Below are 26,893 nucleotides of genomic sequence, written 5' to 3' on the forward strand. Positions count from 1 at the left end.
CCCAGCTTTTGGTCACCTGTCCTAATATCTCCTTACGTGGCTCGGTGTCAAATTGTGTCTGATTTACGCTCCTGTGAGGCGCCTTGGGACGTGTTACTATGTTAAAGGCGCTATAGAAATACATGTTGTTGTTGTTGTAGCCATCCTCCATTAGCAGCTCCTGCTGTCTGCACCAGGGCCCGGAATTGTACCCAGTTGAACATAAGCAACAGGAGGAGGCAATTCAGCCCCTCGAGCCTGTCCTGCCATTCAATTAGATTGTGGCTGATCTGTACCCCGACTCCATCTGCCTGCCTTTGCTCAGTAACCCTTGATCCCCTTATCCAACAACAATCTATCAAGTTCTGAGGAAAGGCCATTGAGCTGAAACATTGACTCTGGTTCTCTCTCCAGAGATGCTGCCTGACCTGCTGAGTATTTCCACCATTTCCTGTTTTTATTTCCAAAATCTATCAATCACAGTTTTGAAATTTTCGATTGCACAGCCTCAGCATCTTTCTGGGAGAGAGTTCCAAATTTCCGCTAACTTTTTGAAAGATAAAATCGTGCATTTCTACAGCACCTTTCACCATCTCCGGACGTCCCAAAGCATCTCACAGCCAATGAAGTACTTTTGAAGTGTGGTCGCTGTTGCAATGTAGGAAGCGCAGCAGCCAAAATGCGCACAGCAATGTGATAATGACCAGATAATCTGTTTCAGGTGTTGGTTCTTTGTGTGAAGAAGTGCTTCCTGACATCACCCCTGAACGGCCTGGCTCTGATTTTAAGGTTCTGCCCCCTTGTTCTGGACTCCCCCCACCAGAGGAAATCATTTCTCTCTATCCACCCTATCGAATATCTTTAATCATCTTAAACACCTCAATTAGATCACCCCTTAATCTTCTAAACATGAGGGAATACAAGCCCAGCCTAGACAACCTATTTAACCTTTTTAGCCCCGGTGTCAGTCTGGTGAATCTGTACTGCACCCCCTCCAAGGCCAAGATTTTGAAAACAGTGGAGTCGAGGTTTGTGGGGAGCGGGCAGGGAAGTGGAGTTGAGGCCATGATCTTATTGAATGGCGGAGCAGGCTCGAGGGGCCGAATGGCCGACTCCTGCTCCGATTTCTTATGTTCTTATATTAATATATTTTTCCTGAGGTGCTGTGCCCAGAACTGAACAGTGTCCTGATGGGGGCTTTATATAATCTGTAACATGATTTCCATCCCTTTGTATTCCAGTACTCCACGTGTGAGAGAAGCAGTGGCCAGAATCGAGTGTGTGAAGTTGTGGCTCTGATATTACACAATGATGGGGGATAGCTGGGTGCTGAGTTGTTGCTTCCCATGTTAGTGTGGGAATGTTTTTCTCTTTACTGTGTGTTATTGATGTGCTTTAGTTTTAGTTTTGGTTTGGAATCTGTCTGCTGGGCTGTATTGTGGAGCAACGCTCAATGATTCAGTGAACCTCATTCTTTAACCGTCATTGAGTGCAAACTTCAGCTCATCTGAAACTCGGCTGCCCGTGTCCTAACTCGCACCCAGTCCCGTTCTCCCCTCACCCCTGTGCTTGCTGACCTACATTGGCACCCGGGCCGGCAATGCCTCGATTTTAAAATTATCATCCTCAAGTTCAAATCCCTCCAGGGCCTCGCCCCTCTCTATCTAACTTCCTCCAGCCCTGCAACTCTCCGAGCTCTCTGCTCTCCAATTCTGGCCTCTTGAAACCCCGATTTTAATCATCCCATTGGCGGCCATGCCTTCAGCTGCCTGGGCCCTAAGCTCTGGAATTCCCTCCCTAAACCTCTCCACCTTTAAGATGCTCCTTAAAACCAGCTCTGACCCAACTTCTGGTCACCTGTCCTAACATCTCCTCCTGAGGCTTGGTGTCAAATTTTGTCTGATTTACGCTCCTGTGAAGCACCTTGGGACTTTTCACTGGTTCAAGGTGCTGTAAAATTGCACGTTGTTGGTAGCTAGTTATTCCTTTTCTGTCATTATTGGTCTGTTAAGCTGCACTTTCCTCCTCTCCTGTTTCAGTTCCTCTGTCTGAAGAATATTCGGACATTCCTCACTACTTGCTGTGACACTTTCGGGATGCGGAAGAATGAACTTTTTGACGCTTTTGACCTTTTCGATGTCCGAGATTTTGCAAAGGTAAGAAAGTGTTGTCTCCTTTGCTGTCCAATCAGGAATCCTTGGCTCTTTGGGTCGAGAGAAACAGAGTTAACATTTCAGGTCGATGACCTTTCGTTAGAACAGGTCATCGACCTGAAACGTTAACTCTGTTTCTCTCTTCACAGATGCTGCCTGACCTATTGAGTATCTCCAGCATTTTCTGTTTTTATTTCAGATTTCCAGCAGCTGCAGTATTTTCTTTTTGTATCATTGGCTCTTTGCTGTCCAATCAGGAGTCACTGGCTCTTTGTTGTCCAATCATGAGTCACTGGCTCTTTGCTGTCCAATCAGGAGTCCTTGGCTCTTTGCTGTCCAATCAGGAGTCATTGGCTCTTTGTTGTCCAATCTGGAGTCATTGGCTCTTTGCTGTCCAATCAGGAGTTGTCTTCAGGCAGTATCAGTGTTCAGTGCCAAGATTAAAATGTTGTGATGAGGTAACACATTCCACATCCCCTTCTGAAGCTGGGGTCAGGCTGTCTAGTGCCAGCTGCTGTCCAATACCGAGCTCAACTGGACATCCTTCATGTGTCTGTTTGGAGTGATTGGGAGGCTACTTGACCATGAAGGGTGTTCCATCACAGTCACACCTGACCCTGATCTCCCGCTCCCCACATCTTCCCAGTTGTATTGGTGGAGAGGGATCAGGAATAGTGGCTTACTGAGTTATCTCATTTTCCTTCCTGACTCTTTCTGGGGTTCCTGAGGATGATGGTAGATAACTCGGCACAGACTCCGAGCCAAAGCTTAGACCCTCCTGGTCTGGAAGGATGGTGAGCTCGATGGTGTCCCTGGTACTGACTCCCAGATCACCCCCAGTACTGCACCCCCCCCCCCCCAGTACTGACTCTCCCCCCCCCCCCCCCAGTACTGACCCCCCCAGTACTGACTCTCCCCCCCCCCCCCCCCAGTACTGACCCCCCCAGTACTGGCACTACCACCCCCCCCCAGTACTGACTCCCCCCCAGTACTGACCCCCCCCAGTACTGACCGCCGCCCCCAGGACTGATTCTCCCCCCCCCCCCCCCCAAGTACTGACTCTTCCCCCCCCGCCCAGTACTGACTCTACCCCCCCCAGGACTGACCCCCACAGTACTGGCACTCCCCCCCCACCCCCCCCCCAGTACTGACTCACCCCCCCCTCCAGTACTGACTCTCCCCCCCAGTACCGATTCTCCCCCCAATACTGACTCTCCCCCCCCCAGTACTGACTCCCCCCCCCCCCCCCAGTACTGACCCACCCCCCAGTACTGACTCCCCCCCCCCACTGTACTGACTCTCGGTGCCCCCCAGTACTGATTCCTGGCACCTCCATTACTGATTCAGTTGCTAAGCTCTGAATAATTTCAGGTTTGGAAATGTGAAGTGGAAGTATTCGATCCGACACTGAAATAGTTTTACTCCAGGGTCGATACAAATTAAAAGATTGGAAAAATAGAATCACAGAATCAGACAGCACAGGAGGAGGGCATTCAGCCCATCGTGCCTGTGCCAGCTCTTTGAAAGAGCTCTCCAATTAGTCCCCCTCCCTGTTCTTTCCCCAGAGCCCTGAACATTTTTTCCTTCAAGTATTTAGAAGAACATAAGATTTAGGAGCAGGAGTCGGCCATACGGCCCCTCGAGCCTGCTCCACCATTCAATGAGATCATGGCTGATCATTGATCTCATCTCCATTTTCCCACCCGATCTCCAGATCCCTTGATTCCTCTAGAGTCCAAAAATATATCGATCCCAGCCTTGAATATAATTGAATATACTCAAAGACTGAGCATTCACAGCCCTCTGGGGCAGAGAATTGCAAATATTCACAACCCTCTGAGTGAAGAAATTCCTCCTCATCTCAGTCTTAAATGGCCGACCCCTTATTCTGAGACTGTGATCTCATTGCAGCAGTCTGTTGTACCAGTGTGCTTCAAAGAGACAACCATTGTGCCGTTACCTAAGAAGACCAAGGTAACAGGCCTCAATGACTATCGACCCGTGGCTCTAACATCTATAGCCATGAAGTGCCTGGAAAAGCTGGTCATGACTCACATAAACAGCATCATATCCGATTCCTTGGACCCGTTCCAGTTCACATATAGGGCGAACAGGTCTGTAGACGATGCCATCTCCCTAACACTACACACTGCCCTGGAACACCTATACAGGAGGGACACTTACGTCAGACTGTTGTTCATTGACTACAGCTCTGCATTTAATACTATTGTTCCCTCCAAGCTGGTCCTGAAACTGAGGGACCTAGGCCCGGGCACCCCCATCTGCAATTGGATTCTGGATTTCCTGACTGGCAGGCCTCAAGTGGTGAAAATAGGGAACAACACCTCATCCACTCTGGTTCTCAACACCGGAGCGCCACAAGGCTGCTGCCTCAGTCCTTGGCTGTACTCTCTGTTTACACATGACTGTACAGCCATACACAGCAACAACCGGATTATCAAGTTTGCCGACGACACCACAGTAATTGGCCTGATAAGCAATGATGACGAGACGGAGTACAGAGATGAGATAGTCCAGCTGATGAGATGGTGCAATGACAACAACCTTGCCCTGAACGTTGGCAAAACTAAGGAGCTCATCGTGGACTTCAGAAGCCACCGAGGGAACCATTGCCCCATCAGCATAGATGGGACACCAGTGGAAGTCGTCAGTTGTTTCCGATTCCTGGGACTGCAGATCTCTGATGACCTGGCCTGGAACCATAATACTGAGGCTATGCTGAAGAAGGCACACCGGCGCCTCTACCCTCTACGGTGCCTGAGGAAATGCGGCATAAGCACACAGTGGCTTGTGAACTTTTACCGCGGCACCATAGAGAGTGTCCTGACGAGTGGTGTCAATGTGTGGTATGGTAACACCACTGCTCAGAACAAGAAAGCCATCCAGAGAGTTGTGAATACGGCAGAAAAGATCATCGGGTGTGCACTTCCGTCCATCGAGGAGATCTTCCAGACCAGGTGCCAGAACAAGGCCCGCTCCATCATCCAGGACCCCAATCACCCTGGGCACAAACTGTTCTCCCTCCTGCGGTCCGGACATCGGTATCGCAGCATCCGAACCAGGACCAGCAGGTTTAAGAACAGTTTCTATCCACAGGCAGTGCGCCTACTGAACTGCTGACTGCACTGCCCCATATATTATAGTTATATGTTTATATAAATATATATATTATACTTATATTACCATATATTTATCATATTATATTACTATTATTTCCAGTGGTAATTGAGGCTTTTTTGCACTATTCATCATATCCTGCAACTTGGACTGTTATTGCTATACTTTCTGCTTATTTGCTTATTGTTTTTATTTATACTTGTTTTTATTTTTTTGCTTTTATATTATATGCTTGTATTGTGGGAGTGAATGGGGAGTAAGCATTCCATTGTACTAGTTACATATGGCAATAAAATGATCTTGAATCTTGAATCTTGATCCCTGGTTCTAGACACTCCAGCCAGGGGGAAACAACCTCTCAGCATCTACCCTGTCAATCCCCCCTCAGAATTTCTCCAATTCCCTTTTGAAAGTTCCGATTGAATCTGCTTCCACCGCCCTTTCAGGCAGCGCATTCCAGATCACAACAACTCGCTGTAAAAACATTCTCCTCATCTCCCCTCTGGTTCTTTTGCCAATTCCCTTCAATCTGTGTCCTCTGGTTACCGACCCTCCTGCCACTGGAAACAGTTTCTCCTTATTTACTCCATCAAAACCCTTCATGATTTTAAACACCTCTATTAAATCTCCCCTTAACCTTCTCTGCTCTAAGGAGAACAATCGTAGCTTCTCCAGTCTCTCCACATCACTGAAGTCCCTCATCCCTGGTACCATTCTAGTAAATCTCCTCTGCACCCTCTCCAAGGCCTTGACATCCTTCCTAAAGTGTGGTGCCCAGAACTGGAGACAATACTCCAGCTGGATCCTAACCAGAGATTTGAAAAGGTTTAACATGACTTCCTTGCTTTTGTATTCAATGCCCCAATTTACAAAGCTAATATCCCATATGCTTTCTTAACTGCCTTATCAACTTGCCCTGCCATGGCGGATGAAAGTGATTCTGTACTTTATGCCTCTATTAATAAAGCCCAGGATCCCGTATTTTTTTAGCAGCCTTCTGAACCTGCCTTGCACCTTCAAAGATTTGTGCACAGATATCCCCAAGTCTCTCTGTTCCTGCACCCACTTTAGAATTGTACCCTTCAGTTTATATTGCCTCTCCTCGTTCTTCCTAACAAAAGGCATCACTTCACACTTCTGTACATTAAATTTCACCTGCCATGTGTCTGCCCATTTCACCAGTCTGTCTCTGATGTCCTGAAGTCTGTTATTATCTTCCTCATTGTTTACTACATTTTCAAGTTTCATGTCATCTGCAGATTTTGAAATTGTGCCCTGTATACCCAAGTCCAGGTCATTAATATGTATCAGGTAAGGCAGTGGTCCTAGAACCAACCCCTGGGGAACACCACTGTCCTCCAGTCCGAAAAACAACCCTTCACCACTACCCTCTGCTTTTTGAAGCTTAGCCAATTTTGTATCCATGCAGCCAATGTCCCTTTAAACCATGGGCTTGAATTTTGCTAACAAGTTCATTATGTGATACATTGTCAAACGCCTTAATCGAGATGGATCGCTGTGATTAGTCAACAACTCTATTATGGCTGGATCATTCGACTACCAGGATGGTAGAAGGCGAACGAGCTTCACCTTATTGTTTTCCTGAAGGACATCAGCGAACCCGTTGGGTTTTAACGACAATCCGACAGATTCAGGGTCACTTTGACTGATCCGAGATTTCTGTTTCCATATTTATTAAAAATCTATTTAAATTCTCAAACTGTGAGATTTGAACTCACGTTCTGTGGATTATTAGTCCAGTAACAGAACCACTGGTTTAGAATAAAAGCTTAAGGGGAACCTCAGTGAAGTAGATCTCTCATAATAGTTCTACGTATATATGATCTTCTGTGAAACAACAATTCCTGTAATACTTCTCTGCATACATCAGGACGTCCCAAAGCACTTTACAACCAATGAAGTACATTTTGAAGTGTAGTCACTGTTGTAATGTAGGAAACACAGCAGCCCATTTGTGCACAGCAAGCTCCCTCCGACAGTGCGGCACTCCCTCAGTACTGCCCCTCCGACAGTACAGCGCTCCCTCATTACTGCCCCTCTGACAGTGCAGCACTCCCTCAGTACTGCCCCACTGACAGTGTAGCATTCCCTCAGTAGATGTAGAATTGGAATCAGTTTGGGTGGAGCTAAGAAACAGCAAAGGCAGAAAACATTGGTGGGAGTTGTGTATAGGCCACCAAACAGTAGTGGAATGTAGGGCACAGCATCAATCAATAGATTAGAAGTGCATGTAACAAGCGCAATACGGTAATCGTGGGGGACTTTAATCTACATATTGACTGGGCAAATCAAATTACCACTAATGGTGTGGAGGATGAATTCTTAGAATGCATGTGAGATGGTTTCCTGGACCAGTATGTGGAGGAACCAACCAGGGAACAGGCTATTCTGGATCTCGTACTGAGACTAATCAATAATCTTGTGGTAAAGGGGCCTTTAGGGACAAGTGAACATAATGTGATTGAATTTTACATTAAGTTTGAGAGTGATGCAGTCCGTCTTCAATCTAAACAGAGGAAACTACAAGGGTGTGAGGAACAAGTTGGCCATGGTAAATTGGGAGACTACACTAAAAGGCATGAAGGTGGACATACAATGGCTAACATTCAAGGAAATAATGCATAATTTGCAACAAACATATATTCCTCTAGGGCATAAAAACCCAAAAGGAAAAGTGATCCAAACATGGCTAACAAAAGAAATTAAAGCTCGTATTAAGTCAAAGGAGGAAGCTTATAAAATGGCAGGGGATTGGGAGCCTGTGCAGGGAGACAGAGGAAAGGGAAACAAGGATAGGAAGCAAATGACAGGAAGGAGAAAAGCAAAAGTGGCAGTCAGAGAAATCAAGGGTTTAAATCAAACATGGCCACTGTAAATAATAATCCTATAAGGTCTAAGAGTGTTAAAAAAACAAGCCTGAAGGCTTTGTGTCTTAATGCGAGGAGCATTCGTAATAAGTTGGATGAATTAGCTGTGCAAATAGATGTAAATGGATATGATATGATTGGGATTATGGAAACATGGCTCCAGGGTGACCAAGGCTGGGAACTCAACATCCAGGGGTATTCAATATTCAGGAAAGACAGGCAAAAAGGAAAAGGAGATGGGGTAGCATTGCTGGTTAAAGAGGATATTAACACAATTGTAAGGAAGGATATTAGCTCTGATGATGTGGAATCTGTATGGGTAGAGCTGAGAAATACCAAGGGGCAGAAAACGCTAGTGGGAGTTGTATACAGACCCCCAAACAGTAATGCTGAGGTTGGGGATGGCATTAAAAGGGAAATTAGAGACGTGTGCAATAAGGGCACAGCAGTTATCATGGGTGACTTTAATCTACATATAGATTGGGCTAACCAAATTCGTAGCAATACTGTGGAGGAGGAATTCCTGGAGTGTATACGGGATGGTTTCCTGGACCAATATGTCGAGGAACCAACTAGAGATCAGGCCATCTTAGACTGGGTATTATGTAATGAGAAAGGAATAATTAGCAATCTTGTGCGAGGCCCCTTGGGGCGGAGCAATCATAATATGATAGAATTCTTCATTGAGATGGAGAATGAAGTAGTTGACTCAGAGACTAGGGTCCTGAATTTAAATAAAGGAAACTACGATGGTATGAGGCGCGAGTTGGGTAGGATTGATTGGGGAATGTTACTCATAGGGTTGATGGTGGGTGGGCAATGGCAAACAGTTAAAGATCGCATGGATGAACTACAGAATTTGTTCATCCCTGTTTGGCATAAAAATAAAACAAAAAAGGTGACTCAACCGTGGATAACAAGAGAAATTAGGGCTAGCAGAAGATCCAAGGAGAGGACATATAAATTGGCCAGAAAAAGCAATAAACCTGAGGATTGGGAGCAGTTTAGTATTCAGCAAAGGAGGACAAAGGGATTAATTAAGAGGGGAAAATAGAGTATGAGAGTAAGCTTGCAGAGAACATAAAAACTGACTGTAAATGCTTCTATAGATATGTGAAGAGAATAAGATTGGTGAAGTCAAGCGTAGGTCCCTTGCAGTCAGAATCAGGGGAATTTATAATGGGGAACAAAGAAATGGCAGACCAATTAAATACATACTTTGGTTCTGTCTTTGGAAAGGAGGACACAAATAACCTCCCAGAGATGTTGGAGAGCATAGGGTCTAATGAGAGGGAGGAACTGAGTGAAATCAGTATTTGTAGGGAAATGGTGTTAGGGAAATTGATGTGATTGAAGGCCGATAAATCCCCAGGGCCTGATAATCTACATCCTATGGTACTTAAGGAAGTGGCCCTAGAAATAGTAGATGCATTGCTGGTCATCTTCCAAAATTCTATAGATTCTGGAACAGTTCCCATGAATTGGAGGGTAGCTAATGTTACCCCACTATTCAGAACAGGTGGTAGAGAGAATATGGGGAATTATAAACCGTTAAGCCTGACATCGGGAGTGGGGAAAATGCTAGAGTCCATTATAAAAGATGTAATAGCAGAGCACTTGGAAAACAGTGACAGGATCGGACAAAGTCAACATGGATTTACAAAAGGTAAATCATGCTTGACTAATCTACTGGAATTTTTTGAGGATGTAACTGGTAGAATAGATAAGGGCGAACCCGTGGATATGGTGTATTTGGACTTTCAGAAGGCTTTCGACAAGGTCCCGCATAAGAGATTAGCATGTAAAGTTAAGGCACATGGGATTGGGGGCAAGGTATTGACTTGGATAGAGAACTGGTTGGCAGACAGGAAGCAAAGAGTTGGAATAAACGGGTCTTTTTCTGAGTGGCAGGCAGTGACTAGTGGGGTACCGCAGGGATCGGTCCTTGGACCCCAGCTATTCACAATATATATTAATGATCTAGACAAGGGAACTAGATGTAATATCTCCAAGTTTGCAGACGATACAAAGCTGGATGGGCGTGTGTGCTGTGAGGGGGCTGCCGAGAAGCTCCAATATGATTTGGACAGGTTGGGTGGTTAGGCAGATGCATGGCAGATGCAGTATAATGTGGATAAATGCGAGGTTATCCACTTTGGTGGAAAAAACAGGAAGGTGCAGGAATGTGGGTTCCTAACTAAAAGACTGAGTTCTACTCAGGCGATCAAACAAAACGAACTTTAATGAAACAAACAGGTTTTAACAAGAAACTGCAGGATAACATCGAATGTAGGTCTGCTCTCTTCGGAGGCTCCACGAGGACTCCATCTGCAGCATCCATCTGCAGCTATTAGCAGACCGCATTGAGGAGCTGGAGCTGCGGGTGGATGGGTTGTGGAGCATTCACGAGGCTGAGAAGTTCGTGGATAGCACGTTTAGTGAGTTGGTCACACCGCAGGGAAGGGCTGCACAGGAAGAAAGGAAATGGGTGACCACCAGGCGGAGCAATAGAAGTAGGCAGGTAGTGCAGAAAACCCCTGTGACCATTCCCCTTTCAAACAAGTATACCGTTTTGGATACTGTTGGGGGGAATGACTCACCAGGGGAAGGCAGCAGCAGCCAGCTTCCTGGCACTGGGGGCGCTCCTGCTGCCCAGGAGGGGAGGAAAAAGAGTGGGAGAGCAATAGTCGTAGGGGATTCTATAGTAAGGGGAACAGATAGGCGTTTCTGTGGCCGTAGACGTGAATCCAGGATGGTTTGTTGCCTCCCTGGTGCCAGGGTCAAGGATGTCACTGAGCGGCTGCAGGGCATTCTGGAGGGGGAGGGTGAACAGCCAGAGGTCGTGGTCCACATTGGTACCAACGACATAGGTAAAAAGAGGGATGAGGTCCTGCAGCAAGAATTTAGGGAGCTAGGGGCAAGATTAAGGAGCAGGACCTCAAAGGTTGTAATCTCTGGATTACTCCCGGTGCCACGTGCTAGTGAGTATAGGAATAGGAGGATAGAACAGATGAATGCGTGGCTAAAGGGATGGTGCAGGAGGGAGGGCTTTAGTTTCCTGGATCACTGGGTCTGCTTCTGGGACAGGTGGGACTTGTACAAGTCGGACGGTTTACACCTGAACCAGAGGGGAACCAATATCCTTGCGGGGAGGTTTGCTAGCACTGCTGGGGGGGGTTTAAACTAATTCGGCAGGGGGATGGGATACAGAGTGGAGCTATAGTAGGGGGTGATGTACAGCCAAATAAGGAGGAAAAAACAAGTCAGCAGGGAAGGCAGAGCAAAGATGTGAAGGCAAAAGGGAATATGGCAGGGCTGGAAGGCATTTATTTTAATGCAAGGAGTCTTGCAAATAAGGTGGATGAACTGAAGTTGTTGTTGAACACATGGGAATACGATATTGTTGCTATCACGGAGACATGGTTGAGGGAGGGTCAGGACTGGCAGCTAAATATTCCGGGGTATAGAATCTTCAGGCGAGACAGAGGGGGGTGTAAAAGGGGAGGGGGTGTTGCAATATTAATTAAGGAGTCTATTACTGCTGTAAGGAGGGATGATATATTAGCGGGTTCCTCTAATGAGGCCATATGGGTAGAACTTAAAAACAAAAAGGGGTCAAGCACCTTGCTGGGAGTGTACTATAGGCCCCCAAACAGTCAGGGGGAGATAGAGGAACAGATATGCAGGCAGATATCAGAAAAGTGTGAAAATAATAGGGTAGTAATAGTGGGGGATTTCAACTTCCCCAATATAAATTGGGATAGTCAGAGTGTGAAAGGCTTGGAGGGAGCAGAATTCTTAAAGTGCATCCAGGAAAGCTTTTTGAGCCAACATGTAGAAAGTCCTACAAGAGAGGGGGCGGTACTGGACCTAATTCTAGGGAATGTAGCCGGGCAGGTGGTGGAAGTGTCTGTAGGAGAGCATTTTGGCGATAGTGACCACAATTCGGTGAGATTTAAGGTGGTCATGGAAAAAGACAAAGACGGCCCGGAAATCAGGGTTCTAAATTGGGGGAAGGCCGATTTTAATAAGATAAGACAGGATCTGGCAAAAGTGGACTGGGAGCAGCTACTTATAGGAAAATCCACATCAAAACAGTGGGAGGCTTTCAGAAGGGAAATAGAGAGAGTACAACACCAACATGTTCCTGTAAAGGTCAAGGGTGGGACCAACAAGCAAAGGGAACCTTGGATGACAAAGGATATACAAAAATGCATTAGGAAAAAAAGGGGGGCTTTTGGCAGTTCCAAAAGACAAAAGACGGTGGAAGCCCTAGAGGAGTATAAGAGGTGCAGGGGCATACTTAAAAAGGAAATTAGGAGGGCGAGGAGGGGCCATGAAATAACACTGGCGAGCAAAATAAAGGAAAATCCTAAGATGTTTTATAAGTATATTAAGGGCAAGAGGATAACCAGGGAAAGGGTAGGGCCCATTAGGGACCAAAGTGGCAAGCTGTGCGTAGAGCCAGATGAAGTAGGTGGGGTTTTAAATGAATTTTTTGCCTCAGTGTTCACTATGGAGAAAGACGATGTAGACATAGAAGTCGGGCAAGGGGACTGTGACATACTTGAACATATTAGCATCGAGAGGGAGGAGGTACTAGCGGTTTTAGCAGGCCAAAAAGTGGATAAATCCCCAGGCCCGGACGAGATGTATCCCAGGCTGTTGTGTGAGGCAAAGGAGGAGATTGCAGGGGCTCTGACACAAATTTTCAGAACCTCTCTGGCCACAGGGGATGTACCAGAGGACTGGAGAACAGCTAATGTAGTACCATTATTCAAGAAGGGTAGCAGGGATAAACCAGGGAATTACAGGCCAGTGAGCCTAACATCTGTGGTAGGGAAATTATTGGAAAAAATTCTGAGGGACAAAATTAGTCTCCACTTGGAGAGGCAAGGATTAATCGGGGATAGTCAGCATGGCTTTGTCAAGGGTAAATCATGTCTGACCAATCTGATTGAATTTTTCGAGGGGGTGACTAGGTGTGTGGATGAGGGAAATGCTGTGGATGTGGTTTACATGGACTTCAGTAAAGCTTTTGACAAGGTCCCGCATAGGAGACTGGTCAAGAAGGTAAGAGCCCATGGGATCCAGGGGGCCTTGGCGCGTTGGATCCTAAACTGGCTGAGTGGCAGGAGGCAGAGGGTGATGGTCGAAGGTTGCTTTTGTGACTGGAAGCCTGTGTCCAGTGGGGTACCTCAGGGATCGGTGCTGGGTCCCTTGCTGTTTGTGATCTACATTAATGATTTGGATGAGAATGTAAAGGGTATGATCAGTAAGTTCGCGGATGACACGAAAATTGGTGGGGTGGTAAATTGCGAGGAGGAAAGCCTCAGGCTACAGGACAATATTAACGGGTTGGTCAGATGGGCGGAAAAGTGGCAAATGGAATTTAACCCGGAAAAGTGCGAGGTGATGCATTTTGGACGGACAAATAAGGCAAGGGAATACACAATGAGTGGTAGGACCCTAGGAAGTACAGAGGGTCAGAGGGACCTTGGTGTACATGTACATAGATCCCTGAAGGCAGCGGAACAGGTAGATAAGGTGGTTAAAAAGGCTTATGGGATACTTGCCTTCATTAGCAGAGGCATAGAATATAAGAGCAGGGAGGTTATGATGGAGCTGTATAAAATGCTGGTGAGGCCACAGCTGGAGTACTGTGTGCAGTTCTGGTCGCCTCACTATAGGAAGGATGTGATTGCTTTGGAGAGGGTGCAGAGAAGATTCACCAGGATGTTACCTGGGATGGAGCGCCTCAGCTATGAAGAAAGACTAAACAGGCTGGGGTTGTTTTCCTTGGAGCAAAGAAGGCTGAGGGGGGACCTGATTGAAGTGTACAAAATGATGAGGGGCATAGATAGGGTAGATAAAGAGGAACTTTTCCCCTTAGTAGGGGGGTCAATAACAAGGGGGCACAGATTCAGGGTAAGGGGCAGGAGATTTAGGGGGGATTTGAGGAGGAACTTTTTCACCCAGAGGGTGGTTGGAAGCTGGAACTCACTGCCTGAAAGGGTGGTAGAGGCAGGAACCCTCACAACATTCAAGAAGCATTTGGATGAGCACTTGAAATGCCATTGCATACAAGGCTATGGACCAAATGCTGGAAAATGGGATTAGACTGGACAGGGAGGGATGGGCGGCGCAGACACGATGGGCCGAAGGGCCTCTTTCTGTGCTGTAAAACTCTATGACTCTATGACTGCCCCGGCCGTCCCGTGGCTGACGTCATCACGTTTTCCCGCCAGTGGGGAATCACATGATGAACAGCGTGACGTCATCACGTTTTAGCCGCGCTGTTAAAATAACCACGCTCTGTACAGTTAAACAGCATAAATAAAGATACAGACTCAGGCTGTAGCTAACGTGTTGTTAAAGGAATTATATACAAACAATCCGAGTCCTTTGGTGGCTCCGCCACATGCGCCCCCCCAGAATTGTCTTTAACAGCAAAAGTGAGGCATCAAGGAGGCCTGACAAGTCTGTCCAAGCGACTTCGGTAACCCTGCAGAGGAAGCTGATGGATGGTGGTCGAGCTGGCGGGCGGCTGTGGTTGAGCTGGCGCGGTGAGTGTGGTTGAACTGGTGGGCGGCTGTGGTTGATCTGGCACGGCGGCTGCGGGCGGTCGGCCACGTTTTGGCGGTTGAGCGATGATGACTGGGTGGTCCAAGTCCAAGTGAGCCGGCTTCAACCGGTCCACCGAAATGTGATCCGGCTTTTCTCCGATGTTGACCGAAAAGGATTTGTCTCCCGATTCGATGACGCGGAAAGGACCAGTGTAAGGGGGCTTGAGCGGATCCCGGTGAGCGTCGTGGCGGATAAATACGTACTCGGCATTCTTCAGCTCAGCCGGCACGTGGGAGCTCTGTAGGCTGTGATTTGATGTAGGCACTGGAGCGAGGCATCTGGCCGCTTCCTGGTGGCTGACGAGTTGCTGGGAGGCGGACCATGGCTCTGTGGGAGAAGGGAGGAAATCCCCTGGTACTCGGAGTGGCTGGCCATAAACGAGTTCCGCCGAGGATGATTGCAGGTCTTCTTTGGGCGCTGTACGAAGACCCAAAAGGACCCATGGGAGTCTGTCCACCCATCCCGCACCTTGAAGTCTGGCCCGTAGGGCGGCTTTAAGCGACCTGTGGAATCGCTCGCACAGGCCGTTCGCCTGTGGATGATAGGCAGTGGTGCGCTGAAGTTTGGTGCCGAGCCCCTGAGCTACAGTGTTCCAGAGCTCCGAGGAAAATTGTGGCCCACGATCAGAAGAGATGTCTGCCGGTACCCCGAAACGAGCAACCCAACAGGAGATGAAAGCTCTAGCGACGTCTGCCGAAGTGGTGGAAACCAAGGGAATTGCCTCTGGCCACCTAGTGGTGCGGTCCACCATGGTGAGGAGATGCGTATAACCATGGGAAGGCGGAAGTGGCCCCACAAGATCCACATGCACGTGGTCGAAACGACGCTCCGGAACAGCGAACGTAGCCACGGGAGCTTTAACATGACGCTGGACCTTGGCCTTCTGGCAGACCACGCAAGTGTTGGCCCAGTCACGGACATCCAGGTGCATACCCTTCCAGACGAACTTTGCCGACATTAGCCATTGTGAAGCCTTCATACCAGGGTGCGACAACCCGTGTATGGCGTCAAACACTTTCCGGCGCCATGCGACTGGCACGATAGGTCGGGGAACGCCCATGGAGACGTCGCAAAGGAGCGTGGTGCCTGCGGCCTGGAAACTGACGTCAGTCGCTTGGAAACTAGAGGGGACGGTTCTGTATGATTGGACCTCTGGGTCCGAGGCCTGATCCTCAGCCATGAGGGCGTAGTCAATCTCTAGGTGAACCGCATGGACCGTCGCGCGGGACAGGCAATCCGCTACCAGGTTGTCTTTACCAGACACATGTTGAATGTCCGTGGTGAATTCAGAAATGAACGTCAGGTGACGTTGTTGACGAGCTGACCACGGTTCGGCGGTCTTGGCCATGGCGAACGTTAGAGGCTTGTGGTCGACAAAAGCCGTGAAGGGACGTCCTTCTAATAAGAATCGGAAATGGCGGATGGTTAGAAAAAGGGCCAGCAACTCCCGATCGAAAGTGCTGTATTTTCTTTCATTTCTCCGTTGTTGACGGCTGAAAAACGCCAGCGGTTGCCACGTGCCGTTCACCCACTGCTCCTGCACTGCGCCGATGGCGTAGTCTGACGCATCGGTGGTAAGGGTGATGGTGGTACCTGGAAGTGGGTGCGCCAGCATGGTTGCGTTGGCCAAGGCGCTCTTGGTGTTGACGAACGCCTGGTCCATCTCGGCCGTCCAGCTGATTGGATCCTTACCGGACTTGCCCTTGAGGGCCTCGTACAAAGGCTGCATAAGCTGAGCCACCTTAGGGACGAATCGGTGATAGAAATTGACCATCCCGAGGAACTCTTGCAGGGCCTTGACGGTTGGCGGGCGCGGGAAAGAGGTAACAGCTTCCACCTTCGTCAGTAAGGGGACGGCGCCGTCTGATGTGATGCAGTGTCCCAAGAAATCGATCCGCTGCAGGCCGAACTGGCACTTGGCCGGGTTGATGATCAAACCGTGCTGACTGAGGTGTGTAAAGAGGGTACGCAAATGGCAGATGTGCTCTTCCTTGCTAGTGCTGGCAATGAGAATGCCGTCGAGGTAGACAAAGATGAAGTTTAGGTCTCGGAGCACGGAGTCCATCAAGCGCTGGAAAGCCTGTGCCGCGTTCTTCAAGCCAAACGGCATCCGCAGGAACTCAAAAAGGCTGAAAGGGGTGATGACTGTGGTTTTTGGGACGTCTTGCAGGTGCACAGGAACCTGGTGATACCCCCGGACGAGGTCGACTTTTGAAAAGATGGAATTTCCCGCCAAATGGGCCGAGAAATCCTGAATATGCGGGATCGGGTACCGATCAGGAGTAGTGGCGTCGTTCAGGCATCGGTAGTCACCGCATGGCAGCCAGCCGCCGCCCGGTTTCGGAACAATGTGTAGAGGCGAAGACCAGGGACTCTTCGACCGGCGAATAATCCCCAGCCGCTCCATCATGTCGAACTCCGCTTTCGCAGCTGCGAGCTTGCCGGGTTCAAGCCTTCTAGCCCGTGCATAAACCGTGGAGCCAGTAGTGGTGATATGATGTTCAACACCATGCTTCGTGGCCGAGGAGGAGAAAGTGGGCCTGGTCAGCTCCGGGAACTCTCCGAGGAGCTGAGTGAAGTCATCCGGAGATGGGAACGCGCAGGCGATAGAGCGCGACACGGCGGTAACGTGGTGGCATGGAATCGAGTGGAAGGTGGCCGCGTTGATCAACTGGCGGTGCCGGACATCGATGAGGAGGCCGCTGGCACACAGTAAATCCACCCTTAGGATGGCCTGCGAGACTGTGGCAGTGACGAATTCCCAATGGAAGCGCTGACCGCCAAAACACACTTGGACCCGCCACTTTCCGAAAGTTCGAATGGCTGCGCCATTAGCCGCCACGAGGGAAAAGCCGTGGTCCCCAGCTTGCATATCGAGATTCGACGCAGGTAGGATGCTACACTGCGCCCCGGTGTTGCAAAGGAAACGTCGACCCGATAGGGAGTCGATGATGTAAAGAAGTTTCCCCGAAGATCCGATGGCCATCGCAGCCGCGGAGCGCCCGTTAGACCCGGTCCTCCTTCGCCAGTAACGCTGCAGGAGCTTTGTTTTTTTTTGGCGAAAAGCTGCAGGGAGAGCGGCAGCGTCGTGCTTTCGCGCCAAAACAGGCGTGGTAGGAGTACCAGCCTGCTGCAAGAGGAGCTGGAGCCGCGTCTGTGGGGGATGGGCGTCTCGTGGCAGCGCAGCACTGCTGGGTTACTGTGAAAATCTTATCTGCTTCGGCAGCAATCTCTGCGCAGTCTGTGACCTCGGACCTGGCTAGGGCAGCCTGCACCTGCTCCGGCAGTTGGCAGAGGAATAGCTCCCGGACGAGGAAGCATTCCGGTTCAGCACCTAAGAGCGTGAGCATTTGGCTGATGAGCTCCGACGGTTTGGAGTCCCCGAGGCCGGGCATAGCGAGAAGCCAGCGAGCGTATTCTGACTTCGAGAGCCCGAAGACTTGTAGCAACCGCGCCTTTAATGTATCATACTTGCGGTCAGTAGGAGGACTACCGAGGAGACTGAACATAAGAATAAGAACATAAGAAATAGGAGCAGGAGTAGGCCAATCGGCCCCTCGAACCTGCTCCACCATTCAATAAGATCATGGCTGATCTGATCCTAACCTCAAATCTTCTATCACTCTCCATCCACCCGAACCCATGTGATCTCCCGGGAGAGGCGAAAAACCAGATAAAAGACCCAATGGCCAATTTGGGAGAAAAAAATCTGGGAAATTCCTCTCCGACCCATCCAGGCGATCGAAATTCTTCCAGGAGATCACTCTGTCCCTATATTTTCTACAGTACTTACCTTCTGTAAAGGCGATGTCGACCCCAGCCAGGAACAGGAATAAAACCATCTCCTGAAATCTAACACAGAATTAGAACACAGTAGGAGCAGAACCAGGCTACACGGCCCCTGGGCCCACTCCACTACCCACAGGGCCATGACCATTCCGAACCCAGACTCATGTCCAATTTCCTGCCCGCTCCCCGTAACCCTTAATTCCCTTTACTTCTAGGAAACGATCTATTTCTGTTTTAAATTTATTTAATGATGTAGCTTCCACAGCTTTCTGGGGCAGCAAATTCCACAAACCCACCACCCTCTGAGTGAAGAAGTTTCTCCTCATCTCAGTTTTGAATGAGCAGCCCCTTATTCTAAGATTATGCCCCCTAGTTCTAGTTTCATCCATCATTGGGAACATCCTCACCGCATCCACCCGATCAAGCCCCTTCACAATCTTATATGTTTCAATAAGATCGCCTCTCATTCTTCTGAACTCCAATGAGTAGAGGCCCAATCTACTCAACCTCTCCTCATATGACCACCCCCTCATCCCCGGGATTAACCGAGTGAACCTTCTTTGTACTGACTCGAGAGCAAGTATGTCTTTTCTTAAGTATGGACACCAAAACTGTATGCAGTATTCCAGGTGCGGTCTCACCAATACCTTGTACAACTGCAGCAATACCTCCATGTTTTTATATTCCATCCCCCTAGCAATAAAAGCCAACATTCCATTGGCCTTCTTGATCACTTGCTGCACCTGCATACTAACTTTTTGAGTTTCGTGCACCAGGACCCCCAGATCCCTTTGTACTACAGTACTTTCCAGTTTCTTGCCATTATGATAATAACTTGCTCTATGATTTTTCCTGCCAAAGTGCATAACCTCACACTTTCCAGTATTGTATTCCATCTGCCAAATCTCTGCCCACTTACTTAGCCTGTCTATGTCCCTTTGCAGGTTATTTATGTCCTCCTCACTCACTACTTTCCGTCCCATCTTTGTATCATCTGCAAACTTTGATATGTTACACTCGGTCCCCTCCTCCAAATCGTTAATATAGATTGTAAAGAGTTGGGGACCCAGCACTGACCCCTGCGGAACACCACTATTTACTGGTTGCCAATCTGAGAACGAACCATTTATCCCAACTCTCTGCTTTCTGTTAGAGAGCCAATCCTCCACCCACGCCAGAATATTACCCCCAATCCCGTGATTTTTTATCTTGAGCAATAATCTTTTGTGTGGCACCTTGTCAAATGCCTTTTGGAAGTCTAAATACACTACGTTCACTGGTTTCCCTTTATCCACCCTGTATGTTACTTCCTCAAAAAACTCAAGCAAATTTGTCAAACATGACTTCCCCTTCATGAAACCATGCTGAGTTTGTCCTATTAAATTATGTTTATCCAAATGTCCCGTTACTGTCTCCTTAATAATGGACTCTAACATTTTACCAACCACAGATGTTAGGCTAACAGGTCTATAGTTTCCAGCCTTCTGCCTACTACCCTTTTTAAATAAGGGTGTTACATTAGCAGTTTTCCAATCTGCCGGGACCTTTGCTGAGTCCAGGGAGTTTTGGAAAATTATTACCAATGCATCCACAATCCCTACCGCCACTTCCCTCGATCCTAGGATGCAAGCCATCAGGTCCAGGGGATTTATCCGCCTTGAGTCCCATTATTTTACCAAGTACCACTTCCTTAGTGATTTTAATCGTATTTAGTTCCTCCCCCCCAGAGCCCCCTGTTTGTCCAGTGTTGGGATATTCTTAGTGTCCTCTACTGTAAAGACTGATACAAAATAATTGTTCAGCGTTTTTGCCATCTCCATGTTTCCCACCATTAATTTCCCGGTCTCATCCTCTAAGGGACCAACATTTACTTTAGCCACCCTTTTTCTTTTTATATATCTATAGAAACTTTTGCTGCCTGTTTTTATATTTTTTGCTAATTTACTTTCATAATCTATCTTCCCTTTCTTAATCAATCTTTTAGTTATTTTTTGCTGTCTTTTAAAGACTTCCCAATCTTCCATCCTCCCACTAGATTTGGCTACCTTATATGCCCTTGTTTTTAGTCGGATACTATCCTTAATTACTTTACTTAGCCACGGATGGCTATCTTTTCTTTTACACCCTTTTTTCCAGTGGAATATATTTTTTTGGAAGTTGTAAAATAACTCCTTAAATGTACACCACTGATCATGTATCGTCTTACCCTTTAATCTATTTTCCCAGTCCACTCTAATCAATTCCGCTCTCATACCTTCATAGTCTCCTTTATTCAAGCTCAGCACGCTTGTTTGAGATCCAACCTTCTTACCCTCTAATTGAATATGGAATTCAACCATGTTATGGTCACTCATTCCAAGGGGATCCTTTACTAGGACATTATTAATTAATCCTGTCTCATTACACAGGACCAAATCTAAGGTTGCTTGCCCCCTGGTCGGTTCAGTTACATACTGCTCAAGAAACCCATCCCTAATACACTCAGTGAACTCATCCTCAAGGCTGTTCTGCCCAATTTGATTTGTCCAGTAAATATGATAATTAAAATCCCCCATAATTATAGCTGTTCCCTTATTACAAGCCTCAACTATTTCCTGATTAATACTCCGTCCAACAGAGTTGCAACCGTTCGGAGGCCTATAGACTACACCCACTAGTGTTTTTTTCCCCTTATTATTCCTTATCTCCACCCAAACTGTTTCACTATCCTGCTCCTTTGACCCAATATCATTTCTCTGTATTATAGTGATTCCTTCCTTTATTAACATAGCCACCCCACCTCCTCTCCCTTCCTGCCTGTCCTTCCTGATTGTTAAATTACCTGGTATGTTTAATTCCCAGTCATGGTCACCCTGCAGCCATGTTTCTGTAATGGCCACAAGATCATACCCATATGTCGTTATTTGTGCCGTTAACTCATTCATTTTGTTACGAATGCTACGTGCATTCAGATAAAAAACTTTCAAATATGTTTTGTGACACTTAGTTCCTGTTTTTCCCCTTTTTATTACTTTACCTTTTACTCCATACCTTCTGTCCCTTCCTGACACATTTTGTTTTTTAATTTCCCCACTGTTACCTAAGTCTATGACCTTCTCTGTTGTCATTTCTATTATTTGCTCTCTAGAAACCTCCCCCCCCACTAATTAGTTTAAAGCCCTCTCTACAGCCCTAGTTATATGATTCGCCAGGACTCTAGTCCCAGCACTGGCCAAGTGGAGCCCGTCCCAACGGAACAGCTCCCTCCTGTCCCAGTACTGGTGCCAGTGTCCCAAGAAGCAAAACCCATTTCTCCCACACCAGTCGTTGAGCCACGCATTTAACTCTTTAATTTTATTTATCCTAGCCAAATTCGCTCGTGGCTCAGGTAATAATCCAGAGATTATTACCCTTGAGGTTCTGTTTTTTAATTTGACCCCTAGCTGCTCATACTCCTTTAACAGAACCTTCTTCCTTGTCCTATCTACGTCATTTGTACCAACATGGACCACAACAACTGGATCCACCCCCTCCCACTCCAAGTTTCTTTCCAGCCCAGAAGAGATGTCCTTAACCCTGGCACCGGGCAGGCAACACAGCCTTCGGGACTCCCGCTCTTGACTGCAGAGAACCCTATCTATCCCCCTAATGATACTATCCCCTACCACTACAACATTTCTTTTTACTCCCTCCACTTGAATGGCCCCCTGTACCACGGTGCTGTGGCCAGGTTGCTCATCCTCCCTGCAGTCCCCGCTCCCGCCCTCACAGGGAGTAAGAAGCTCGATCCTGCTTGACAAGAGCAAGGGCTGTGGCTCCTTCAACACTACATCCTGGATCCCTGTACCTTCCTCACTCATAGTCACACCGTCCTGTCCCTGACCACGGACTACATCTGCAGTAATTAATTTCATAGGTGTGACCACCTCCTGCAACATAGAGTCCAGGAACTTCTCCCCCTCCCTGATGTGTCGCAGTGTCTGAAGCTCGGTCTCAAGCTCTTTAACATGGAGCTTGAGTTCCTCTAGCAGCAAACACTTATTGCAAATGTAATCACCGTGAGCCTCAATGGGGTCCACCAGCTCCCACATTTCGCAACAGTGACACATCACCTGTTCACCCATATCCATGTAATTAATTAAATTTATTATTATTAGTTATGAAGGCCCTCTGCCCCGATGTAGATGATACTATTACACCACTATTCAATAGGACTTACCAACTTAAAGGAATAAAAGAGAAGGAAGAAAACCAACCAACCAGCTGATCACCAACCTCCTCCTTGAATACTGTCTGTGGGGCCTGTTTGGTTGACTCGTCTCGCTGCTCCGCCTCCGCAGTGCTGTCTAAGCCTGGGAGTGGGGAAAACAGAACAAAAAACACACCCTCACCTCCCACTTGCCCGAACTCTCCCTCTTACCAAACTCTAGCAGCACTCAATGCACAGCACTCCGTGCAGAACACTAGTCCCGCCCCTTTTATACCCAGATTCTACTTCCGGGCTAAACTCCCCAACAGTTTAATATACACTTAAAAATTAAACACACTTCAAATAATTAACTTTTTAACACACTAAAATTCACAAAATACACTTAAATGACTTTTCTCCCTCTTACCAAACTCTAGCAGCACTCAATGCACAGCACTCCGATCTGCGAGGCAGTGGCACTATCGAGGGCGGAGACCACGTAGTAATAACGGGTCTGATCCACGACGATGTTCCTGATGGCGAACTGGGCTTCAGCTTGGATAAACCACGCGGCTGGTTGTTGCTCCCAGAACTGTGGCAGTTTCAGAGTCACGGCGTTCGTTTCCATGCTGAAGATCTTCCGCGAAAACTGTTCGCGAAAGTCGGGGTCACCAATGTAGGAACGTGGGTTCCTAACTAAAAGACTGAGTTCTACTCAGACGATCAAACAAAATGAACTTTAATGAAACAAACAGGCTTTAACAGGAAACTGCAGGATAACATCGAATGTCGGTCTGCTCCCTTCGGAGGCTCCACGAGGACTGCCCCGGCAGTCCCGTGGCTGACATCATGACGTCATCACGTTTTCCCGCCAGTGGGGAATCACGTGATGAACGGCGTGACGTCATCACATTTTAGCTGCGCTGTTAAAGTAAACACGCTCTGTACAGTTAAAAAGCATAAATAAAGATACAGACTCAGGCTGTAGCTAACATGTTTTTAAAGGAATTATATACAAACGATCTGAGTCCTTTGGTGGTTCCGCCACAAAGGCAGATTATTATCTGAATGGCAATAGATTGGGAGAAGGGGAAGTGCAACGAGACCTGGATGTCCTTGTGCACCAGTCGCTGAAGGTAAGCATGCAGGTGCAGCAGGCGGTTAAGAAGACAAATGGTATGTTGGCCTTCATGGCGAGAGGGTTCGAGTACAGGAACAAGGATGTCTTGCTGCAGTTCTACAGGGCCTTGGTGAGACCACACCTTGTGTATTGCATGCAGCTTTGGTCGTCTTATCTGAGGAAGGATGTTCTTGCCAATGGAGGGAGTGCAGCGAAGATTCACCAGACATATGAGGAGAGATTGAGTCGATTGGGTTTATACTCGCTGGAGTTTAGAAGAAAGAGAGGGTATCTCATTGAAACTTATAAAATTCTAACAGGACGAGACAGACTAGATGCAGGAAGGATGTTCCCGATGGCCGGGGAGTCCAGAACCAGGGGTCACAGTTGAAGGATAAGGGATAAGGGGAAGGCCATTTGGGACTGAGATGTGGAGGAATTTCTTCACCCAGATAGTGGTGAACCTGTGGAATTCTCTACCACAGAAGGCAGTAGAGGCCAATTCATTAAATATATTCAAGAAGGAGTTAGATATATTTCTTAAGGCTAAAGGGATCAAGGGATATGGGGAGAAAGCAGGGACCGGGTACTGAATCTGGATGATCAGCCATGATCTCATTGAATGGCGGAGCAGGCTCGAGGGGCCGAATGGCCTACTCCTGCTCCTATCTTCTATGTTTCTATGTTGCCAATAAAAGCTGTCAGCCTGAGGATTGGGATCTTGTTAGAAATCAACAAAGGGGGACCAAGAAATTGATAAAGAAAGGGAAAATGGAATATGAGCACAAGCTAGCGAAAAATATAAAAATGGATTGTAAAAGCTTCTATAGGTATGTGAAAAGGAAAAGACTGGCGAAGGTAAATGTAGGTCCTTTACAGTCAGAGACGGGAGAATATATAATTGGGAATGAGGAAATGGCAGAGAAAGTAAATCAATACTTTGTTTCTGTCTTCACGGAGGAAGACACAAGAAAACCTCCCAGAAATACGAGAAAACCAAGGGTGTGGCGAGAATGAGGAACTTAAAGAAATTATTATTAGTAAAAAAAATTACTGGAACGGTTCCTGCAGTTTGGAGGATAGCAAATGTAACCCCGCTATTTAAGAAAGGAGGGAGAGAGAAAACGGGGAACTGCAGACCTGTTAGCCTCACATCAGTAGTTGGGAAAATGCTGGAATCTGTTATAAAGGATGCAATAACTGGGCACTTAGAAACTAATAGTAAGATTGGGCAGAGTCAATATGGATTTATGAAAGGGAAATCCTGTTTAACAAACCTATTGGAGTTCTTTGAGGATGTAACTAGTGGAGTAGACAAAGGGGAACCGGTAGATGTGGTGTATTTGCATTTTCAGAAGGCCTTCGATAAGGTCCCACATAAGAGGTTGGTGAACAAAATTAGGGCACATGGAATTGGGGGTAATATACTAGCATGGATTGAGAATTGGTTAACAGGCAGAAAACAAAGAGTAGGGATAAACGTGTCTTTTTCAGGATGGCAGGCTGTGACTCGTGGGGTACCGCAAGGATCGGTGCTTGGGCCCCAGCTATTCACAATCTATGTCAATGATTTGGATGAGGGGACTAAATGTAACATTTCCAAATTTGCTGATGACACAAAGGTAGGTGGCAGTGTCAGTTCTGAAGAGGCTTCAAGGGGATCTCGACAGGCTCAGTGAGTGGGCGAGAACATGGCAGATAGAATATAATGTGGATAAATGTGAAGTTATCCACTTTGGTAGAAAAAACAGGGTATTTCCTAAATGGTGAAAGATTGGGGAATGCAGATGCTCAAAGGGACCTGGGTGTCCTTGTACATGAGTCACTGAAAGTGAATGTGGAGGTGCAGCAAGCCATTAGGAAGGCAAATGGTATGCTGGCCTTCATTACAAGAGGATTTGAGTACAGGAGTAAAGAAGTCTTACTCCAGTTATATAGGGCCTTGGTGAGACCACACCTGGAGTACTGTGTACAATTTTGGTCTCCTTACCTAAGGAAGGATATACTTGCCATAGAGGGAGTGCAACGAAGGTTCACGAGATTGATTCCTGGGATGGCGGGACTGTCGTACGAGAAGAGATAGAGTAAACTCGGCCTGTATTCTCTTGAATTCAGAAGAATGAGAGGGGATCTAATTGAAGCATACAAAATTATTACAGGGCTTGATAGGGTGGATGCTGGGAGAATGTTTCCCTTGGCTGGGGAGTCTAGAACCAGGGGCCACAGCCTCAGGATAAAGGGTTGGCCATTCAGGACTGAGATGAGAAGAAATTTCTTCACACACAGGGTGGTGAATCTTTGGAATTCTCTACCCCAGAGGGCTGTGGAGGCTCAGTCATTGGGTATATTCAAAACAGAAGTCGATAGATTTCTGACTAGTAAGGGCATCAAGGGATATGGCGATAGGGCCGGTGAATGGAGTTGAGGCAGAAGATCAGCCATGATCTCATTGAATGGCGGAGCAGGCTCAAAGGGCCGACTCCTGCTCCTATTTCTTATGATCTTACAGTCCCTCTGACAGTGCAGCACTCCCTCAGTACTGCCCCTCCGACAGTGCAGCGCTCCCTCAGTACTGACCCTCCGACAGTGCAGCACTCCCTCAGTACTGCCTCTCCGACAGTGCAGCTCTCCCTCAGTACTGCCCCTCCGACAGTGCAGCGCTCCCTCAGTACTGACCCTCCGACAGTGCAGCACTCCCTCAGTACTGCCCCTCCGACAGTGCAGCTCTCCCTCAGTACTGCCCCTCCGACAGTGCAGCGCTCCCTCAGTACTGACCATCCGAACGTGCAGCACTCCCTCAGTACTGCCTCTCCGACAGTGCAGCACTCCCTCAGTACTGACCATCCGAACGTGCAGCACTCCCTCAGTACTGCCCCTCCGACAGTGCATCCCTCCCTCAGTACTGTCCCTCTGACGGTGCAGCGCTCCCTCAGTAATGCCCCTCCGACAGTGCGGCGCTCCCTCAGTACTGCCCCTCCGAGAGTGCAGCACTCCCTCAGTACTGCCCCTCCGACATTGCGGCGCTCCCTCA

General features: G+C 47.7%; 1 protein-coding gene across 4 annotated transcripts in view; it reads left to right on the forward strand.

Annotated features, from left to right (window-relative positions):
• The window catches only part of LOC147122438 (guanine nucleotide exchange factor VAV3-like), a 307,623-nt gene that overhangs the window by 4,000 nt on the left and 276,730 nt on the right, over positions 1–26,893 (forward strand). For all 4 annotated transcript variants that reach the window (XR_015077746.1, XM_085983597.1, XM_085983596.1 and 1 more), the window contains exon 2: positions 2,019–2,135. Coding sequence is in view for 3 of the 4 variants with exons in the window: in XM_085983597.1 (XP_085839723.1) it covers positions 2,019–2,135 (117 nt within the window). In the remaining variant the exon portion in view is untranslated. The remainder of the gene's footprint in view (positions 1–2,018; positions 2,136–26,893) is intronic.

The sequence above is a fragment of the Somniosus microcephalus genome, chromosome 3 (genome assembly GCF_052327205.1).
Source record: "Somniosus microcephalus isolate GS21.2 chromosome 3, FLI_Smic_1.0, whole genome shotgun sequence".
Classification (NCBI taxonomy): domain Eukaryota; kingdom Metazoa; phylum Chordata; class Chondrichthyes; order Squaliformes; family Somniosidae; genus Somniosus; species Somniosus microcephalus.